The sequence below is a fragment of the Neoarius graeffei genome, chromosome 4 (assembly GCF_027579695.1).
Source record: "Neoarius graeffei isolate fNeoGra1 chromosome 4, fNeoGra1.pri, whole genome shotgun sequence".
NCBI lineage: Eukaryota > Metazoa > Chordata > Actinopteri > Siluriformes > Ariidae > Neoarius > Neoarius graeffei.
In genome coordinates this window covers 109,195,698-109,213,233 of record NC_083572.1, presented here as the reverse complement: position 1 = coordinate 109,213,233, position 17,536 = coordinate 109,195,698, and the positions used below count along the sequence as shown (strand labels likewise).

The following is a 17,536-nucleotide window of genomic DNA, read 5'->3' as shown; positions in this document are numbered from 1 at the left end:
ATGGAGTCAAGGGGATCTGCCAATAACCCTTTGTCAAATCCAGCGTCGAGTAAAAGCGAGCCGTGCCTAGCCGATCGAGCAACTCATCAATACGAGGCATTGGGTACGCGTCGAATTTAGACACCGCGTTGACTTTTCTATAGTCTACACAGAACCAGACCGACCCGTCGGCCTTGGGAACTAAGACCACTGGGCTGCTCCAGTCACTGTGGGACTCCTCGACGATGCCCATCTCGAGCATGGCCTCGAGTTCTTCCCGAACCACTTTTTTCTTGTGTTCGGGTAGCCTGTAAGGGCGGCTACACACTACCACCCCCGGGGGCATCTCAATGTGGTGCTCTATGAGGTCGGTGCGGCCGGGCAGGGGCGAGAACACATCCGAAAACTCGGTCTGCAACAGGGCAACCTCCGCGAGTTGGGTCAGGGACAGGTGGTCTCCACAGGGGACCGGAGAGGTACGTGATGCCAATGCTCCCTTTTGAACCTCCGGCCCCAGCTCCGCCTTCTCCGGAACCACCAACACCAACGCTATGGGGACCTCCTCGTTCCAGAGTTTGTGCAGATTGAGGTGGTAAATCTGTAGCGCCCCACCCCTGTCCGTTCGCCTCACCTCATAGTCGACATCCCCGACTCGCTGTGTGACCTCAAAGGGTCCTTGCCACTTGGCGATCAATTTGGAGCTCGATGTGGGCAATAGTACGAGTACTTTATCTCCCGGTGCAAACTCCCTAAGGCACGTGCCCCTGTTGTACAGGTGGGTTTGCCGTTCTTGGGCCTGCCGCAAATTCTCCTGGGTTAGGTGTGTGAGTGTGTGGAGTTTTGCGCGCAGGTCAATAACGTATTGAATTTCATTTTTACTTGGTGAAGGTCCCTCCTCCCAATTTTCTCGCAGCACATCTAAAATGCTGTGCAGCTTACGCCTATATAATAATTCAAACGGGGAGAACCCCATGGAGGCTTGGGGGACCTCTCGCACTGCAAATAACAAGGGTTCGAGCCATTTATCCCAGTTACGTGCGTCCTCACTTACGAATTTTTTAATTATATTCTTGAGGGTGCGATTGAACCATTCAACGAAACCGTCCATTTGTGGGTGATGAACGCTGGTGCGGATTGGCTTAATACCTAATAACCCATACAGTTCGTTCAGTGTACGTGACATAAACGAGGTGCCTTGGTCAGTCAGAATCTCTTTCGGGATTCCAACTTGGGAGATGACGCGGAAGAGTGCCTCCGCAATACTGCATGCTGAGATATTGCGAAGAGGCACTGCTTCCGGGTATCGCGTTGCATAGTCCACCAGAACTAAAATAAAGCGGTACTCTCGTGTTGACCGATCTAATGGCCCAACGAGATCCATCCCAATTCTTTCGAACGGGGTCTCGATTAATGGGAGAGGGCGCAAAGGCGCTTTTGGAATGGCTGCTGGATTTACTAACTGGCATTCACGGCACGCCGTACACCACCTACGGACATCGCCGCGAATCCCTGGCCAATAGAACCGGGCCATTATTCGGGCTAGTGTCTTATCCTGCCCTAAGTGTCCAGCCATGGGATTAAAGTGAGTCACCTGGAATACCAATTCCCGGCGGCTCTTTGGAATTAAAAGCTGTGTGACTCGCTCTTTAGTCTGAGTGTCCTGCGTCAGAAGGGATTCCCCGAGAGAGGGAGGAGGAGCTGGCAGCTCCTCACTCTGACGCGGAGATGACGTAGACGGCTCTGTGACAGCTGCTCCCGCCAATGCAACACCGGGACCTCCCCCTGCTGAACTATGGCAGGACCTACTCTTTACTAAATGCCTCATTAACTCCCCGAATCCCGGCCAATCAGTCCCCAAAATTATCGAGTGGGTGAGGCGAGGATTAACCGCCGCCTTTACTCTAAATTTTTCCCCTCGGAAAAAAATGTGGACTGACACTAAAGGGTAGCTGTGAACATCCCCGTGCACACACAACACCTTCATCCCCTTGTGCTCCCCCCAATGCCTCGTCTTGCACCAGGCTTTGGTGAATTGAGGTCTGATTACAACCAGAGTCCACCAAAGCCTGATATGTATCCCCTTGGATACTCACCGGTATGCGATACGCTCCGGCCCGATCGAGGGCGGCTCCTGGCGTGTCGGGGATCCGAACCACCGCGCCCACTTCCATTGCCGAGCACTGCTGTTGGAGGTGGCCCGGCTCCCCGCAGCACCAGCAAACCGGCCCGGGCTTCCTCTCTGCACTGGCGATCTGGGGCTTACTCACCTGGGGGGGGGGAGAGACAGACACAGAAGGGAAAAACGGGAGGGCACCGCAGGTGCGACGGGCCGGTTGGGGTGGGGCCGGCCCCCGCCTCTGTGGTGGGGGAATGGGGCGAGGACGAGACACAGGAGGAGAGGGGGAGAGAGGAGAGGAGAAAAGAGGATGTCCGCTGTCCTGCCGTTGGAACAGCCGCCAAATGGTCCTCCGCCAACTCGATGGCCTGATCCAGCGACGCCGGGCGGTGGTACTGGACCCACTCTGCGGTTCCCTCTGGTAGGTGGGCGATGAACTGCTCCTCTACCACCTGATCGATGATTCCCTCGGCGTCACGGTTGTCGGCCATCAACCACCGCCAGCAGGCGTCCCGGAGCTGCTGGCCAAACGCGAACGGCCGGCCGACTTCCTCCAGACGCAGAGCGCGGAAGCGCTGTCGCTTTTGTTCGGGGGTGCTCCCCACCCGCTGGAGGACGGCTCGGCGAAGGTCCGCGTAGGGCAGCCGGCAATCGGCGGGGAGCTGTAGCGCGGCCAGCTGCGCCTCGCCCGTTAGCAGGGGGAGGAGGCGCGCGGCGCGCTGTTCTACCGGCCAGCCCGAGGCCTCTGCTGCCTGCTCGAAGAGCGTGAGGAAGGCCTCGGGGTCGTCATGTGGGCCCATCTTAGTTAGGGTGAGGGAAGAAGGGTCCGTGGAGATGGTGGACCCCGCCGACGCGAGGAGGTGCCGGAACGTCTGTTGATCTTCACGCTGCGCCAGTATCAGGGCCTCGAACCGGTGTTCTTGCTCCTTCCGGAGGGTGACTAGCGCCTGGTGCTGGCTCTGCTGGGCCGTGGCGAGGGTGTGGACCAGGTCTACGAAGGGGGAGGACTCCATGGGGCTGTTCTTTTCCTGTGCTCGGTCCCGGGTTTCAGCACCACTGTGGCTGTTCGTAGGAGGGGGAGGAGCACAGAAAGACGGCAGGCCAGAGTAAAGGTCCATAAAGTATTTATTTTTGCTCTTTTCAGATGCAAATTTACTCTCCCAGCCATACAGAGACACAGACACACACACACACACACACGTCGTCTGGTTTAGGAGAGAGCTCACTTCTCTCTCTCCTTATATAGCTAGGGCACGGTCGCTGGGAAGACACACAAACACAGGTTAATTGACATCAGGTGTAGTGATTCTGCCACTTACCTTCCCTGACTCCGCCCTCCGGTCACAGACCGGCGCTTGACCACGCCCCCGCTGCCACAGTAAGAAACAAAACACTTTCGAATTTTTTATATTTCTGCATAAATATGACCTAAAACATCATCAGATTTTCACACAAGTCCTAAAAGTAGATAAAGAGAACCCAGTTAAACAAATGAGACAAAAATATTATACTTGGTCATTTATTTATTGAGGAAAATGATCCAATATTACATATCTGTGAGTGGCAAAAGTATGTGAACCTTTGCTTTCAGTATCTGGTGTGACCCCCTTGTGCAGCAATAACTGCAACTAAACGTTTGCGGTAACTGTTGATCAGTCCTGCACACCGGCTTGGAGGAATTTTAGCCCGTTCCTCCATACAGAACAGCTTCAACTCTGGGATGTTGGTGGGTTTCCTCACATGAACTGCTCGCTTCAGGTCCTTCCACAACATTTCCATTGGATTAAGGTCAGGACTTTGACTTGGCCATTCCAAAACATTAACTTTATTCTTCTTTAACCATTCTTTGGTAGAATGACTTGTGTGCTTCGGGTCGTTGTCTTGCTGCATAACCCACCTTCTCTTGAGATTCAGTTCATGGACAGATGTCCTGACGTTTTCCTTTAGAATTCGCTGGTATAATTCAGAATTCATTGTTCCATCAATGATGGCAAGCCGTCCTGGCCCAGATGCAGCAAAACAGGCTCAAACCATGATACTACCACCACCATGTTTCACAGATGGGATAAGGTTCTTATGCTGGAATGCAGTGTTTTCCTTTCTCCAAACATAAAACTTCTCATTCAAACCTAAAAGTTGTATTTTGGTCTTATCCGTCCACAAAGCATTTTTCCAATAGCCTTCTGGCTTGTCCACATGATCTTTAGCAAACTGCAGACGAGCAGCAATGTTCTTTTTGGAGAGCAGTGGCTTTCTCCTTGCAACCCTGCCATGCACACCATTGTTGTTCAGCGTTCTCCTGATGGTGGACTCGTGAACATTAACATTAGCTAATGTGAGAGAGGCCTTCAGTTGCTTAGAAGTTACCCTGGGGTCCTTTGTGACCTTGACAACTATTACATGCCTTGCTCTTGGAGTGATCTTTGTTGGTCGACCACTCCTGGGGAGGGTAACAATGGTCTTGAATTCCCTCCATTTGTACACAATCTGTCTGACTGGATTGGTGGAGTCCAAACTCTTTAGAGATGGTTTTGTAACCTTTTCCAGCCTGATGAGCATCAATAACACTTTTTCTGAGGTCCTCAGAAATCTCCTTTGTTCGTGCCATGATACACTTCTACAAACATATGTTGTGAAGATCAAACTTTGATAGATCCCTGTTCTTTAAATAAAACAGGGTGCCCACTCACACCTGATTGTCATCCCATTGATTGGAAACACCTGACTCTAATTTCACCTTGAAATTAACTGCTAATCCTAGAGGTTCACATTCTTTTGCCACTCACAGATATGTAATATTGGATCATTTTCCTCAATAAATAAATGACCAAGTACAATATTTTTGTCTCATTTGTTTAACTGGGTTCTCTTTATCTACTTTTAGGACTTGTGTGAAAATCTGATGATGTTTTAGGTCATATTTATGCAGAAATATAGAAAATTCTAAAGGGTTCACAAACTTTCAAGCACCACTGTATTCCTCTTACAAGTAAGAAATTAAACACACTGTCTCATGCCATCATAGGAAAATAATCAATGACAGGGCAGTATGATGAAGTGGAGTTACTGTTACCACGTCAGTGTTGATTTATTTTCCCATAACAGTATGTCCGTAAGTGTTTTGTTCCTCTTATAATCACTGCAATTTGCTAATGATTATATTTTTATTTCTGTAATATCACATAAAAAATGCAGCTTGTCATGTTGCAGAGAAACCATAAAGACGCGTAACCCCCTCTGTCCTGGAGATGTTGGACAACTTAAAGTTACAACTTTACCTTTGACACTGGAGACTCCTTCCTTAAATGTTAAATAAACATCCCGATTTAAATCAAAACATATTTTTAACCTGTTTGTCTTCTTTATTTCAAACAAGAGAAATGAAAGAAGGTGGTGAAGGAATGAATGTTTATAGCTGCTATAACGCAAGTGAGAACAGGAAGTAACTTGTTTTGTAGATGTTCCACAACATTTAAATATAGCTTTAAATGGATAAAATGTATGACGTGAAATAAAAAATTGTTGGCCGATTGCTGTGGTGTAAGAGGAATGAAACACTTCACTAAAGTGTTATTTTTCATACTACTTCTTCTTGTGTCTGTTGGATTGAGCAGGAATTGCGCTGAAGTCGTACCAGCTGGATGGCGTTCGATGGCTCACTCAGTGCTTCAAGACTCTCGAAGGCTGCATCCTGGGTGATGAAATGGGTTTGGGTAAAACCTGTCAGGTATAATAATAAGGATGTTTTTATAACAATAACATTTCTTCAGCATCCACAGGGTTGTGTTATTTCTGGTAATTGAGAGCCTGTAGACACGGAGGGCATCGAGGCTCAGACATGTCTTATGTAATGCAGCATCAAAGACCAGAATAGATGAGAAACGCAGAGACTGAGGTCAGATAGTTCACATTTTTACTACTTCTCAGCTTCCAGTACACCTGAGCCCAACAAACACTGTCTGCTTTAATGGCACTCATCTCTGAGGACTGAATTACTTCACGTAATGCTCACGTGTAGCACTGTTTAATTTTATTAACACTTAATAATTACATTACTCCACATACAGCTCTCACGTAGCGCTGTTTTATTTTTTCATCTTATCTCATCTCATTATCTGTAGCCGCTTTATCTTGTTCTACAGGGTCGCAGGCGAGCTGGAGTCTATCCCAGCTGACTACGGGCGAAAGGCGGGGTACACCCTGGACAAGTCGCCAGGTCATCACAGGGCCGACACATAGGCCAAGTTTACATTAGACCGTATCTGTCTCGTTTTCTTCGCGGATGCACTGTCCGTTTACATTAAAACGCCTGGAAACGCCGGGAAACGGGAATCCGCCAGGGTCCACGTATTCAATCCAGATCGTGTCTGGTCCGGTGCTGTGTAAACATTGAGAATACGTGGATACGCTGTGCTGAGCTCTAGCTGGCGTCGTCATTGGACAACGTCACTGTGACATTCACCTTCCTGATTCGCTGGCGTTGGTCATGTGACGCGACTGCTGAAAAACGGCACGGACTTCCGCCTTGTATCACCTTTCATTAAAGAGTATAAAAGTATAAAAATACTGCAAATACTGATGCAAATACTGCCCATTGTGTAGTTATGATTGTCTTTAGGCTTGCCATCCTTCCACTTGCAAGTGGTAAGTGACGCGCATGCCCGACATGCACTGAGATCGCACACACAGCGGCTCAGTCCCAAATCACTGCTCATGCGCTTCACTCGCGCGCTCTGTGAGCTGCGCAGGGCCGGAGTGCGCACCCTCCAGAGGGCACTCGCTGTTCAGGGCGGAGTGATTTGGAGCGCAGGATGCCTGCGGAGCCGAGCGTATCCGTGTATTGGCGTTGCTGTGTGCACGCGAATCATGTATTGGCGTTGCTGTGTGCACGCTAATCGTTTTAAAAACGTTAATCTGATGATCCGCTGATACGGTCTAATGTAAACCCCACCATAGACACAGACAACCATTCACACTCACATTCACACTCACATTCACACCTACGCTCAATTTAGAGTCACCAGTTAACCTAACCTGCATGTCTTTGGACTGTGGGGGAAACCGGAGCACCCGGAGGAAACCCATGCGGACATGGGGAGAACATGCAAACTCCGCACAGAAAGGCCCTCGCCGGCCATGGGGCTCGAACCCAGAACCTTCTTGCTGTGAGGCAACAGCGCTAACCACTACACCACCGCCCGCTGTTTTATTTTATTTACATTTAATAATTACATTACTGTATGTACCACTTGCATTTATCACTATTTCATTTTATTAAGATTTAATTAACCAAACCGCCTAAAATTCTTCTTCTAAATGTTTGCTGTGTAATCTATATTAAGAGCAGTTGTAAACAAAAGCTAACCTACATTCCCCCAGACTAGTTAGCAAGTTAGAGCTAGCAAATACTAATGCGAATGCTCTTGCACTAGCTCGCGAAAGCAAACATAAATTTCCTCAGACTAGTGAATAAATGCTAATGCAAATGGGACGGTTCCGCTATGTTACATTTTAGCTGTATTCAGCAGGTGGCGCTGTGATCAGTCCTCCACTTCCGGGTTGTTCCCAGCCAAAACAATACTCACTGTGACATTGGTTTGTATAACGTTTCGCTGAAATAAGATAGAATTAATAAATTTTATTGATGTTTAACTGGAATAGACGCTTATAAAATGTTGTCAAACGTACAAATACGCGAATTATCGCCCATGCCACATCCATTATTGTGCTTAAGTTAGGGCTTGTGGTCTGGGTAACCGCGTCTACTTCACGCAGCCTGGAAGATATATTTGTGCTTATCATGCTTATTGATGGGCCAGTTATTGTGAAATCATAATGATGTTTGATTTTTTTTTTTATATTAATCACATACTTGAATAATCAAACAAATATTTCCTCAAAAGAATGCATACATTTAAATTTTGATGAGTGCTGATTCTATATTGGTGTATAGTTCATATATTTGGGGATAAGAATTCTGGTAACAGAAATTAACACACATGGCTAAATTGGCTGTTGAACTCATTAATATAACAATAATATGGTTTTTGTGGGCGTTATAGTCAGGGCTGTGAAAAATCCGCGGAATTCCGCGAATTTGGCCGCCAAAAATATCATTTTAGTAAATCATCTAATTTTGCAATAACAAATTGGGGGGGTAGGGGTTGTTGTCTACCGACCGCTAGTAGTCTCGTACAGCGAGTGTCACCGAGCCGGCGAGTCTGGGAAAGAGCCTACCGCAAATTGTTCTTTCTGTAACGACATTGTAATTTTTTTGGTATCTTTTTTTCTTTTGCGACAGTGACAGACCAGTTTACGGCATTTGTGCCATGCTTACAAACCATGGCGCGAATCTTGTGTTCTTTTCGTTTTACCATTGTGCTCTTTAAACACGCTTTCGATATCACCGGTTTTGGAAAGGAGAATTTCGCGGTATGTCCGCGTCACGGAGGGACATCGTTCAGAGGGAGGACGGTGAGACCGACGATGTCAAAAACATCGACAAGGAAAACGGCATCAAAAATCCATGGAATTGGCGATGGCTGGAGTTTAAAGCCGGTAGTGAATATCTCCATGAGCACATACGGAAGATAAAAGAACCAGGGAAAGCTTATACTGCATCTTGTGCCATCAGGATGTGAAGTACGGTTCTGGTGGAAGAACACGTTTGGTTGACCATGTTAAAGGAAAAAACATGCGGAATTGGTGAAATTGAAGCTGTTGAACTATAGATTACCAGGTAGACCATCTTGTTCACATTTATTATTTATGTAGTTTTAACTTATTGTTCATAGTGTTCCTTGTTATCATGAATATGTAATGAAAGAGAGACCAAAAGAGCAAGGAAAAGCCGTATAGAAAGTCAGAAAGAAAAGAGTAGGCTTTCTAAGCTGAAGAAACTGCTAACAAAGAAAAGGAAATAAATATAAATATTGACTTGTAAATAGTTGTATATAGTTTTTGACTAGAATCTGTCTAACATGAACAAGAAAGAGATTTTGGTATTGAATCAGTTCAAAAACAAGAACATTAGTGACAATTATTTAATAGTCAGTCTAGAATTTCCCCCTGGAAAAGACGTTATGGTACCCAATGAATTGATACGAATCGACACAAGAATATAAGTGAATTTACAATATGAGGTATGTTATTGATATATTTTCATTCTTCAAGTGAACCCTTATCAGTTAAAAGCAGGGCTTTGAACCGGAATTTTTTTCCTATTGGTTCGTTCCGAACAGAAACGGAATTTTAACGTTTCCGGTTTTGGGTTCCACCATTAAATAGACGTTCCCGAACCGGTTAGAACAAAAAAATGTCGTTCCCGGAACGGTTAATTACGTTCCCTGTCAGCTGTTTAACAAATGGCTATAAAATTATGTCTCATCCAGCTTAAGCCAAATGTAGGCTAATTCTATTACAACCTTCATTAAATAAGACAAGAAATAATTCAAAACAATTATTATTTCAAATGTTGGCGATTTGGATTCTCAGTATGTCTTCCCATCTACACAAACAGAAAAAGTGCCAAAAATGAAAGAGAATTCGTTTAGTGTGTTACCAAAGGCTAGTCAGGCCCTATAGAGGGCTACCGCATGACGTCACCGCGCCGCGAGATTTTGTTAGGCGCCATATTGGAAGTACACATCTATGCAAGTACATACATTCATAAACTACAGCTGAAATGTAGCCAGGGCCGGTTCTGCCCTAATCTGGACCCGGGTGCAACATCGCGCGCCCCCCCCCCCAAAAAAAAAAAAAAAACACCAGTCTAAATCAGGACAACCATCACATAACTATAAACATTTTATATCAACTATTTTAACTAAATGGGCTATAATAAATAAGCCTGCAGGCAGCCACGGCGGGCTGCCTCAGAAAAGTAACCATTCAATGACACAACTGAAAGCCTGCAGCCACGGCGGGCTGCCTTAAAAAGTAACCATTTGTCCTACCTTAAAACTCGTTTTGCATTTTCTGCCTCCTTTTTTGTATTTTCGACCCTCCGTTTATTTTCTTTCCTTTTCTGAAAACCCGATTTGTGTCCAGACATTTTGTTCTGCTACCAACGAACTAACTCGTCAGGTCTCGTCTCTCGAGCCCGCGATGATTCCCGTGGAAAGGGCAACAACTGATACATTTTTACAAACAGCCAATAAACAGCCAATAGGGAGGTTACATCGTTCAGGCTCTTCTTTGCTCAGAGACACTCAGTAATGCATTTACTCACTAGTAGTCCACCTTCCCGCTCTCTCCATTCAATCAGCGAACGTCACACAGGAAGTGAACCCCAGCGGGTCATAGAAACTTGCGCAGGAGAAGAATGGCTTTTATTTGTAGCCTACAGAAACTTTGAGGAATGAAATAAAAACCGGTATTAACCGGTTACCATTATTTTTAATAAGCGTTTCTGTTCCGGAACATAAAAAATAATAAAGTTTCTGGTTTCGTTTCTGTTCCATGTGAAATAGAAAAAGTTCCCGGTTTTCGTTTTCGTTCCTTGAACCGGTTCAAAGCCCTGGTTAAAAGGTAAATCAGTTCATATTGTATTATTTCAACATAATAATAACAGTTCAAATTAAATGGCATGGTTGAGAAAATATTTGCTTTCAGGAGATGCTTCAAATCTATCAATATGCACAAAATCTTTTCAGCTTCTGGGGCCCTGCGCCCCCCCAGACCCCCTGCTAAAATTGTTTCCTCGGATTTTGTCATTTCTATTTCACAGTCCTGTATAGTTATTTGAGGCTCGGCCTGAATGATTTGAAGCCCGACACGGTTCATTTGAAGCCCAAGTGGTAGCGATAATTTATTTATGTTTTATTAGGTGTGGTTAATGTTTGTGTGTTTTAATATTAATCTCTTAATTAACGTCCTAGCAACTGGTAATAATTCTTAGCAATTGTAAAATTGTCTGCCACATCTACATTTTTTTAAACTTGTTTAGTGAGTAAAATGAGTGGGGATGGTTTGAGGATGTTTTGAGTTGAGAATGTAAATTATGAGCCTCTTCAGTAAGTATATGTGGCAGATCACAGAATCCAGGGACACATGTCCGCCTGGTGGCATTTTGAGTTATTGACAGATTCAGAAAGTACAGTTTCTTATGCCGCTTTTCCACTACCAACGCGGCTGAGTTGGGCTGAGCCGTGCCGTGCTGAGTCGTGCTGAGCGAGGCTGTTGGAGTTGCATTTCGACTACAACCACGCTGAACCGTGCTGGCTGGAAGTGGGTGGACACATTGGGTGGAGTTAGCGAAAGTGGGTGGACGTCACGTGATGTCGTTAAGCAGCGCAAACAGTGACATCAGTGATCTTTTAAGCGGTAGTCTCACGACCCGGATAGTAAACAATAAACATGGAGGACATGGAGTCATTAGTGTTGCTGGTCTTGGTGCTGTGGCTTGTTGTCACCGACAACGCCAACAGATACTGGCAAGAGCGTATAGATGAGGCGAGGCGCATAAGGCTTCATAATTCTCGTAATTCTTCTTCTTCCGGGTTTACGGTGTTTACAGATCCCAGCGTGCTCGCGGGGCGTGTGTGGGCATGTGAGGACACTCCTCCTCACCAATCAGTGCACAGGGGAGTGTCTGCTCACGCCCCCAGCCTCACTCGGCACGGTTTCGCTCGCTTCAGCCCTACTCCAAAACCGTGCGAGTTTTAGGGGCTAAGCAGGGCTGAAGCGAGCTGAGTCGTGCTGTTTTTTGGTAGTCGAAACGCGAGCCGTGTCGGGCTGAAGTGAGCTGAAGCGAGCTGAAGTGAGCTGAAAAAGGGTAGTGGAAAAGGGCCATAAGCTTTCCAATGATGCCTTCCATGTGGAGATTAGGGATGGCGAAAACTAAAAAAAATCTTGACCGACCACTGAGCCTCATTAGTCGGTTAACCTATGAGTTTAAAATTCTAGAATTGGAATTATTACAGGGATGTAAACGGCGCGCCTTTTGGCGGATGCCGCCCTCTCCACGGCTGAATCGCGCAGATCCGACCTTCCTTTCCCAAGGGGGGGCGCGTTGGAGCGTCCGACCACAACTTCATCAAAGCAAATTCTGCATATAAGCAAATGCCGCCACAGTCCACGAAACACAGGAAGTACAAGCATGAGAAGAAAACAGCAAATCAGAAAGCCACGCACGCCCGCGCCGAAGCCGCGCAAAATTTAATGTGCGCTGCCCCCCGATCCACTGCCCTCCTCCCACACCCCTCCTCCCACACCCCCCACGCCTCATGGACTGCAACGGCACCCGCCTATTTAGTAATTTTAATACAGAATCCACCTTGAAATTACAATCAGACACTCCAACGCCCCCCCCCCCCCAAAAAAAAAAAAAACGGATCTGCACGATTAAAAAAAAAAAAGTCGGCATCTGCGCCTTTAGTTTGTGTGGAGAGATATGATCTGCAATAACATGCATTGTTGGCTACAGACCGAAACATACTTTCAGAATGCACTGGCCAAGAAAGGACTAAACTAGATGTGCCTTCTAATAATAATTAAAAAAAAAACATAATAGTAATTTGTAAGCTAAAAAGCCTGTGTCTACACTTTTCTTTCGCCGAGTGGCAGCGGGAGGGCGGGACATGACTGAATGGGTGTTTCTGATTTGTCAGCTATCTTTAACTGGGGCGGGAGGGTGGGACATGACTGAATGGGTGTTTCTGATTTGTCAGCTATCTTTAACTGGGGCGGGAGGGTGGGACATGACTGAATGGGTGTTTCTGATTTGTCAGCTGTCATCCTTACACCGCATGGCATGCCCCAAGCATTTACAACATGGAATTCCAGGTCCTCCGCTCCAAAATTGGCAGCTTCAAAACGATTGATTTTTTTTTTTTTAACCGACAACCAAAAAAAAATTAACCGGTTGACGTTGATTCGGTCAACCACCGGTCAAACGGTCATCGGTTAACATCCCTAGTGGAGATCTGACAATATTTGAAGAATGTGTGGCCTTTTGAAAGTGTATACTTCTTAAAACAGGAAAGGGAGAAAATCGCCCTCAAAGTTTTCCATCTCAGCTACTCTGGGTGTAGGGCGGGCACATAATGGTGCTCATTTGCATGATATTAAGGAAAGCCCTACCCCCTACTAGCTAGCACGATGCTACTTTCATGTAAACAAAGATCACCACGTCAATTTTCATTCCATGCAAAGTATGCCCAACCCAACACAATTATGAAGTACAAAAATAAGTCCTAAAGTATACTTTAACGTTTTGTGGTTGAAAAATTACTCACACCGTAAGAAAGAAAGATAGCACGATGATGACACAACTAACACAACACTAGTTTCATGTAAAGCCTCGGTCACAACCGGCCGTATGTGCTCCTACAGCCGGTCTACATGCAAAAAACACAAGAAACACACGCAGAGCGCGCATGAAACGCACGAGAGCGCGCGTGTGATGTGCTGATTTTCGAGCCGTAGACTGGCCGCAGAGGTTCGTTGTCATGTCAAACAAACTCTACGGGCGCTTACGTTTTTTTCAGGTTGCAAGACAAACTTACGGCCAACGCGCGTCTTTCTCCATGAACAAAAAAAAGAAAACGCAGAGATTTGGGAAACGCCAAAAATCACACGGCCAAAAAATCGTACGTCCGGTTGTGACCTTGGCTTAACCAAACCACAACACTCTCTGTTACATGCAAAAATAACCACACAGCCTTAGATTAATAAACTCACCCCATCAGAAAGAGAAACGGCGCCTTGCACACACCAATGCCTCCGATGGAATGTAATCTTAGAACGGTCCGTGTATCATCCGATCATTCAAGTATTCCATTCAATCTGGAAAATGAGGTTGCGGTTTTTTTTTTGCTAGAAATGGTTATCTCCGATGTAACTACCGTGTGTCTGTTTGCTTTGCGGTGTTTCAGCTCCTCTGCGCTCTGTTTAGTAACTCATTCCATAGTGAAATTACATGCCTGTATGCGGCTAAGTAGCCATGCGCTCAGCTCGTATCATACAGCTGATTCGCGAAAAAAAACAACAAAAGACTTAAATCATCATGTGAATGGCCCATATGGTAATTTACCCACACCCCCCAGCAGGCTACAGTCCTGACAAAAACGAGACAATTTGCAACAAAAAAATGTATGCTTTTCCAACAAAATAATCTATTATCTGAAATACTGATTGCATTCTTCAAGATCTCAACTTGCACATGATGGAAAAAAACAAAAATCACAAATTTCGAAAAAAAATGCTTCTTTTGCGATTATCTTGGATTCGTTTCGGCTGACATGTGTCCCTGGATTCGGTGAGGGGTCACATATGTTAAAACACCAAACACCAATGCGAACAGAAATGAAATTGGACGTGTCCATTTCTGCAAATATCACTCTAATCAGCTAATGTCAAGGAGTCCAGGGGTTACATTCAGTGACAAGAATGATCAAATTGACGATTTAACAGACTATTTTCGTCACAAAAAACCTTTACTTGATGGCTCCGTATCTTTAAAATTTACAAGATGTTATTAAACTTAAATCACAATAAACCCTGAATAAACACTTTACTTTTGTTGGTTTGGGCTGTGTGGCGTCCACTGTTGTTGACATTGTTGAACGACCCAGTAACGCGCGCGCCACCTGTTGAATACTCCGCACATATCATAGCGGAACCGTCCCATTACGTTAAACTAAGTAGTGAGCGCTAACCTACATTACCTTAGACAAGGTAGTGAAAGCTAAGTTAAAAGACCTCAGATTAGCTAGGGAAAGCCAAGGTGAATTACCTCAGACTATCTAGCAAATGCTAAAGTCAAATGCCTTAGACAAGCTAGTGAATATTAATGTAAATTACTTCACACAAGCTAGTAAATACCTTGCATTTTCTCAGATTAGCTAGGGAAAGCAAAAGTAAATTCAGACTAACTTGTGAAAGCTAATGTAAATGACTTCAGACTAGCTACTGAGAGCTAAAGGAAATTACCTCACACCAAATAGCAAATGCTAGTGTAAATTATTTCAGACGAGTTAGGGAAAACTAGCATAATTTGCCTCAGATTAGCTTTGGAAAGCTTACCTACATTACCTCAGACTACATAGCAAAAGCTAAAGTAAAATACCTTTGACAAGCTCGTGAACGTTAATGCAAATTGTCTCAGACAAGCTAGCAAATACAAACCTACATTACCTCAGATTAGCTAGGGAAAGTAAAAGTAAATTCAAACTAGATCGGGAAAGCTAATGTACATTACCTCAGACTAACTACTGAAAGTTAATAGGCCATTTGCAGGAATTGGTCACATGTCAATTTTCCCCATAGCAACAGGCCCGTGGTGGGCAAGCTAACTTGACATTCCTTGACAATCGTAAAAGTTTGACTGGCGATGCGAAGCAATCCATTTCTATAATAGCTGTTTTTACCTTTTCTACTGTCTTTTTTTTACCCGAATTTTCGTGTGTACTTGGAAAAAGTTTGTGGTTTTAACTTCTGTCGTAAGTTAAAGCGAATCATTGGCCGTAAAGGAGAGCTTTTTCGACTCAAGTTGGTCGCCGCCAAAAGAAATTCACGTGCGAAATGGCGGATTTCTCAGGTATGTTTATAACTTATAATTTCTCCTTTTCTACCTTTATCATTCACTTAACATGTGAAGATTCTTGAAAATAAATACAGATATATAAATACAGATATATCCGCCATTTTGCATGTGAATTTCTTTCAGCGGCGACCAACTTGCGTTGAAAAAACTCTTTTACGGCCAATGATTCGCTTTAACTTACGACAGAAGTTAAAACCATGAACTTTTTCCAAGTACACACGAAAATTCGGGTCAAAACAGACAGTAGAAAAGGTAAAAAAGCTATGATAGAAATGGATTGCTTTGCATCGCCAGTCAAACTCTTACGGTTGTCAAGGAATGTCAAGTTAACTTGCCCACCGCGGGCATGTTGCTATGGGGAAAATTGACACGTGACCAATTCCTGCAAATGGCCTATTCCCTCACACCAAATAGTAAATGCTAAAATAATTATCTCAGACTAGTTAGGGAAAGCTAATGTAAATTATCTCAGATTAGCTTTGGCTAACTTGTATTACCTCAGACTACATAGCAAATGCTAAAGTAAAATGCCTTACACAAGCTAGTGAATGTTAATGTAAATTGTCTCAGACTAGTTAGTGAATGTAAACCTAAATGACTTCAGAGTAGCTAATAAAAATTAAGTTAAATGACCTCCGATTAGTTAATGAATGCTATGGTAAATTACATCATGTTTGGCAGGGAAAGCTAAGGTAAGATATGTCAGGCTAGATTGGGGACCCTAATGTAAATTACCTCAGACAAACTAACAAATACAAACCTATATTACCTCAGATTAGCTAGGAAAGCAAAACTAAATTACCTCATAGTAGCTAGTGACTGCTAATGTAAACTACTTCAGACAAGTTAGCAAATGCATTACCTCAGATTAGCTAGTGAAACCTACTTTACACTACCTCAGACAAGCTAGCAAGTACAAACCTGTGCTTGAAGTGTTTATGTGACAAAGACGACGACTTCTTACCTCAGATTAGCCAGTGAAACCTAATTTACATTACTTCAGGTTAGTTACCTCAGACAAGTTAGCAAATACAAACCTACATTACCACAGATTAGTGAGGGAAAGCAAAAGTAAATTCAGACTAGCTAGGGAAAGCTAAAGTAAATTACCTCAGACTAGCTACTGGAAGCTAAATTAAAGTAAATTACCTCACACCAAATAGCAAGTGCTAGCGTATTTATCTCAGACTAGTTTGAGAAAGATAACATAAATTACTTCAGATTAGCTGTGGAAAGCAAATTTACGTTACCTCAGACAACGTAGCAAATACTTAACTAAATTGCCTTGAACAAGTTAGTGAATGTTAACATAAATTACACTCACTGGCCACTTTAATAGAAACTTTTTTTTAAATTTAAAAAAAAAAATTTGTTTTAGTAAACACAGTACAAACAAGACAACAGACAGGATCATCAAGGGTCAGGTGAGAAACTTAACATTCAGGCTCCACACGCAGTGTAATGCAGCAAAAGATCATTCAAACGTAAAACATCACGGGTTACTCATATGCCCCTTTTCCACCAAAGCAGTTCCAGGGTTGGTTCGGGGCCAGTGCTTAGTTTGGAACCGGGTTTTCTGTTTCCACTGACGAACTGGCTCCGGGGCCAGAAAAACCGGTTCCAGGCTAGCACCAACTCTCTGCTGGGCCAAAGGAAAGAACCGCTTACATCAGCAGGGGGGGAGTTGTTAAGACCAACAACAATAACAAGACCGCAAAAGATCGCCATTTTTAAGCAACGAGAAGCAGCAGCTGTACAAACGCGAAGTCATCCATTATTATTATTGTTGCTGCTGCTGCTTCCGTGTTGTTTTTGCTTCGATATTCGCGCCAAGATTTATGCAAACGTAGCGACGTAACTGACGTATACAGCGACGTAATGACGTGTCTTCCCTT

General features: G+C 44.5%; 1 protein-coding gene across 4 annotated transcripts in view; it reads left to right on the top strand.

Moving 5' to 3' along the window:
- Window positions 1-17,536, top strand: part of chd1l (chromodomain helicase DNA binding protein 1-like) — a 190,846-nt gene that overhangs the window by 8,449 nt on the left and 164,861 nt on the right. For all 4 annotated transcript variants that reach the window (XM_060920141.1, XM_060920140.1, XM_060920139.1 and 1 more), the window contains exon 2: window positions 5,710-5,822. In XM_060920141.1, the coding sequence (XP_060776124.1) occupies window positions 5,710-5,822 (113 nt within the window). The remainder of the gene's footprint in view (window positions 1-5,709; window positions 5,823-17,536) is intronic.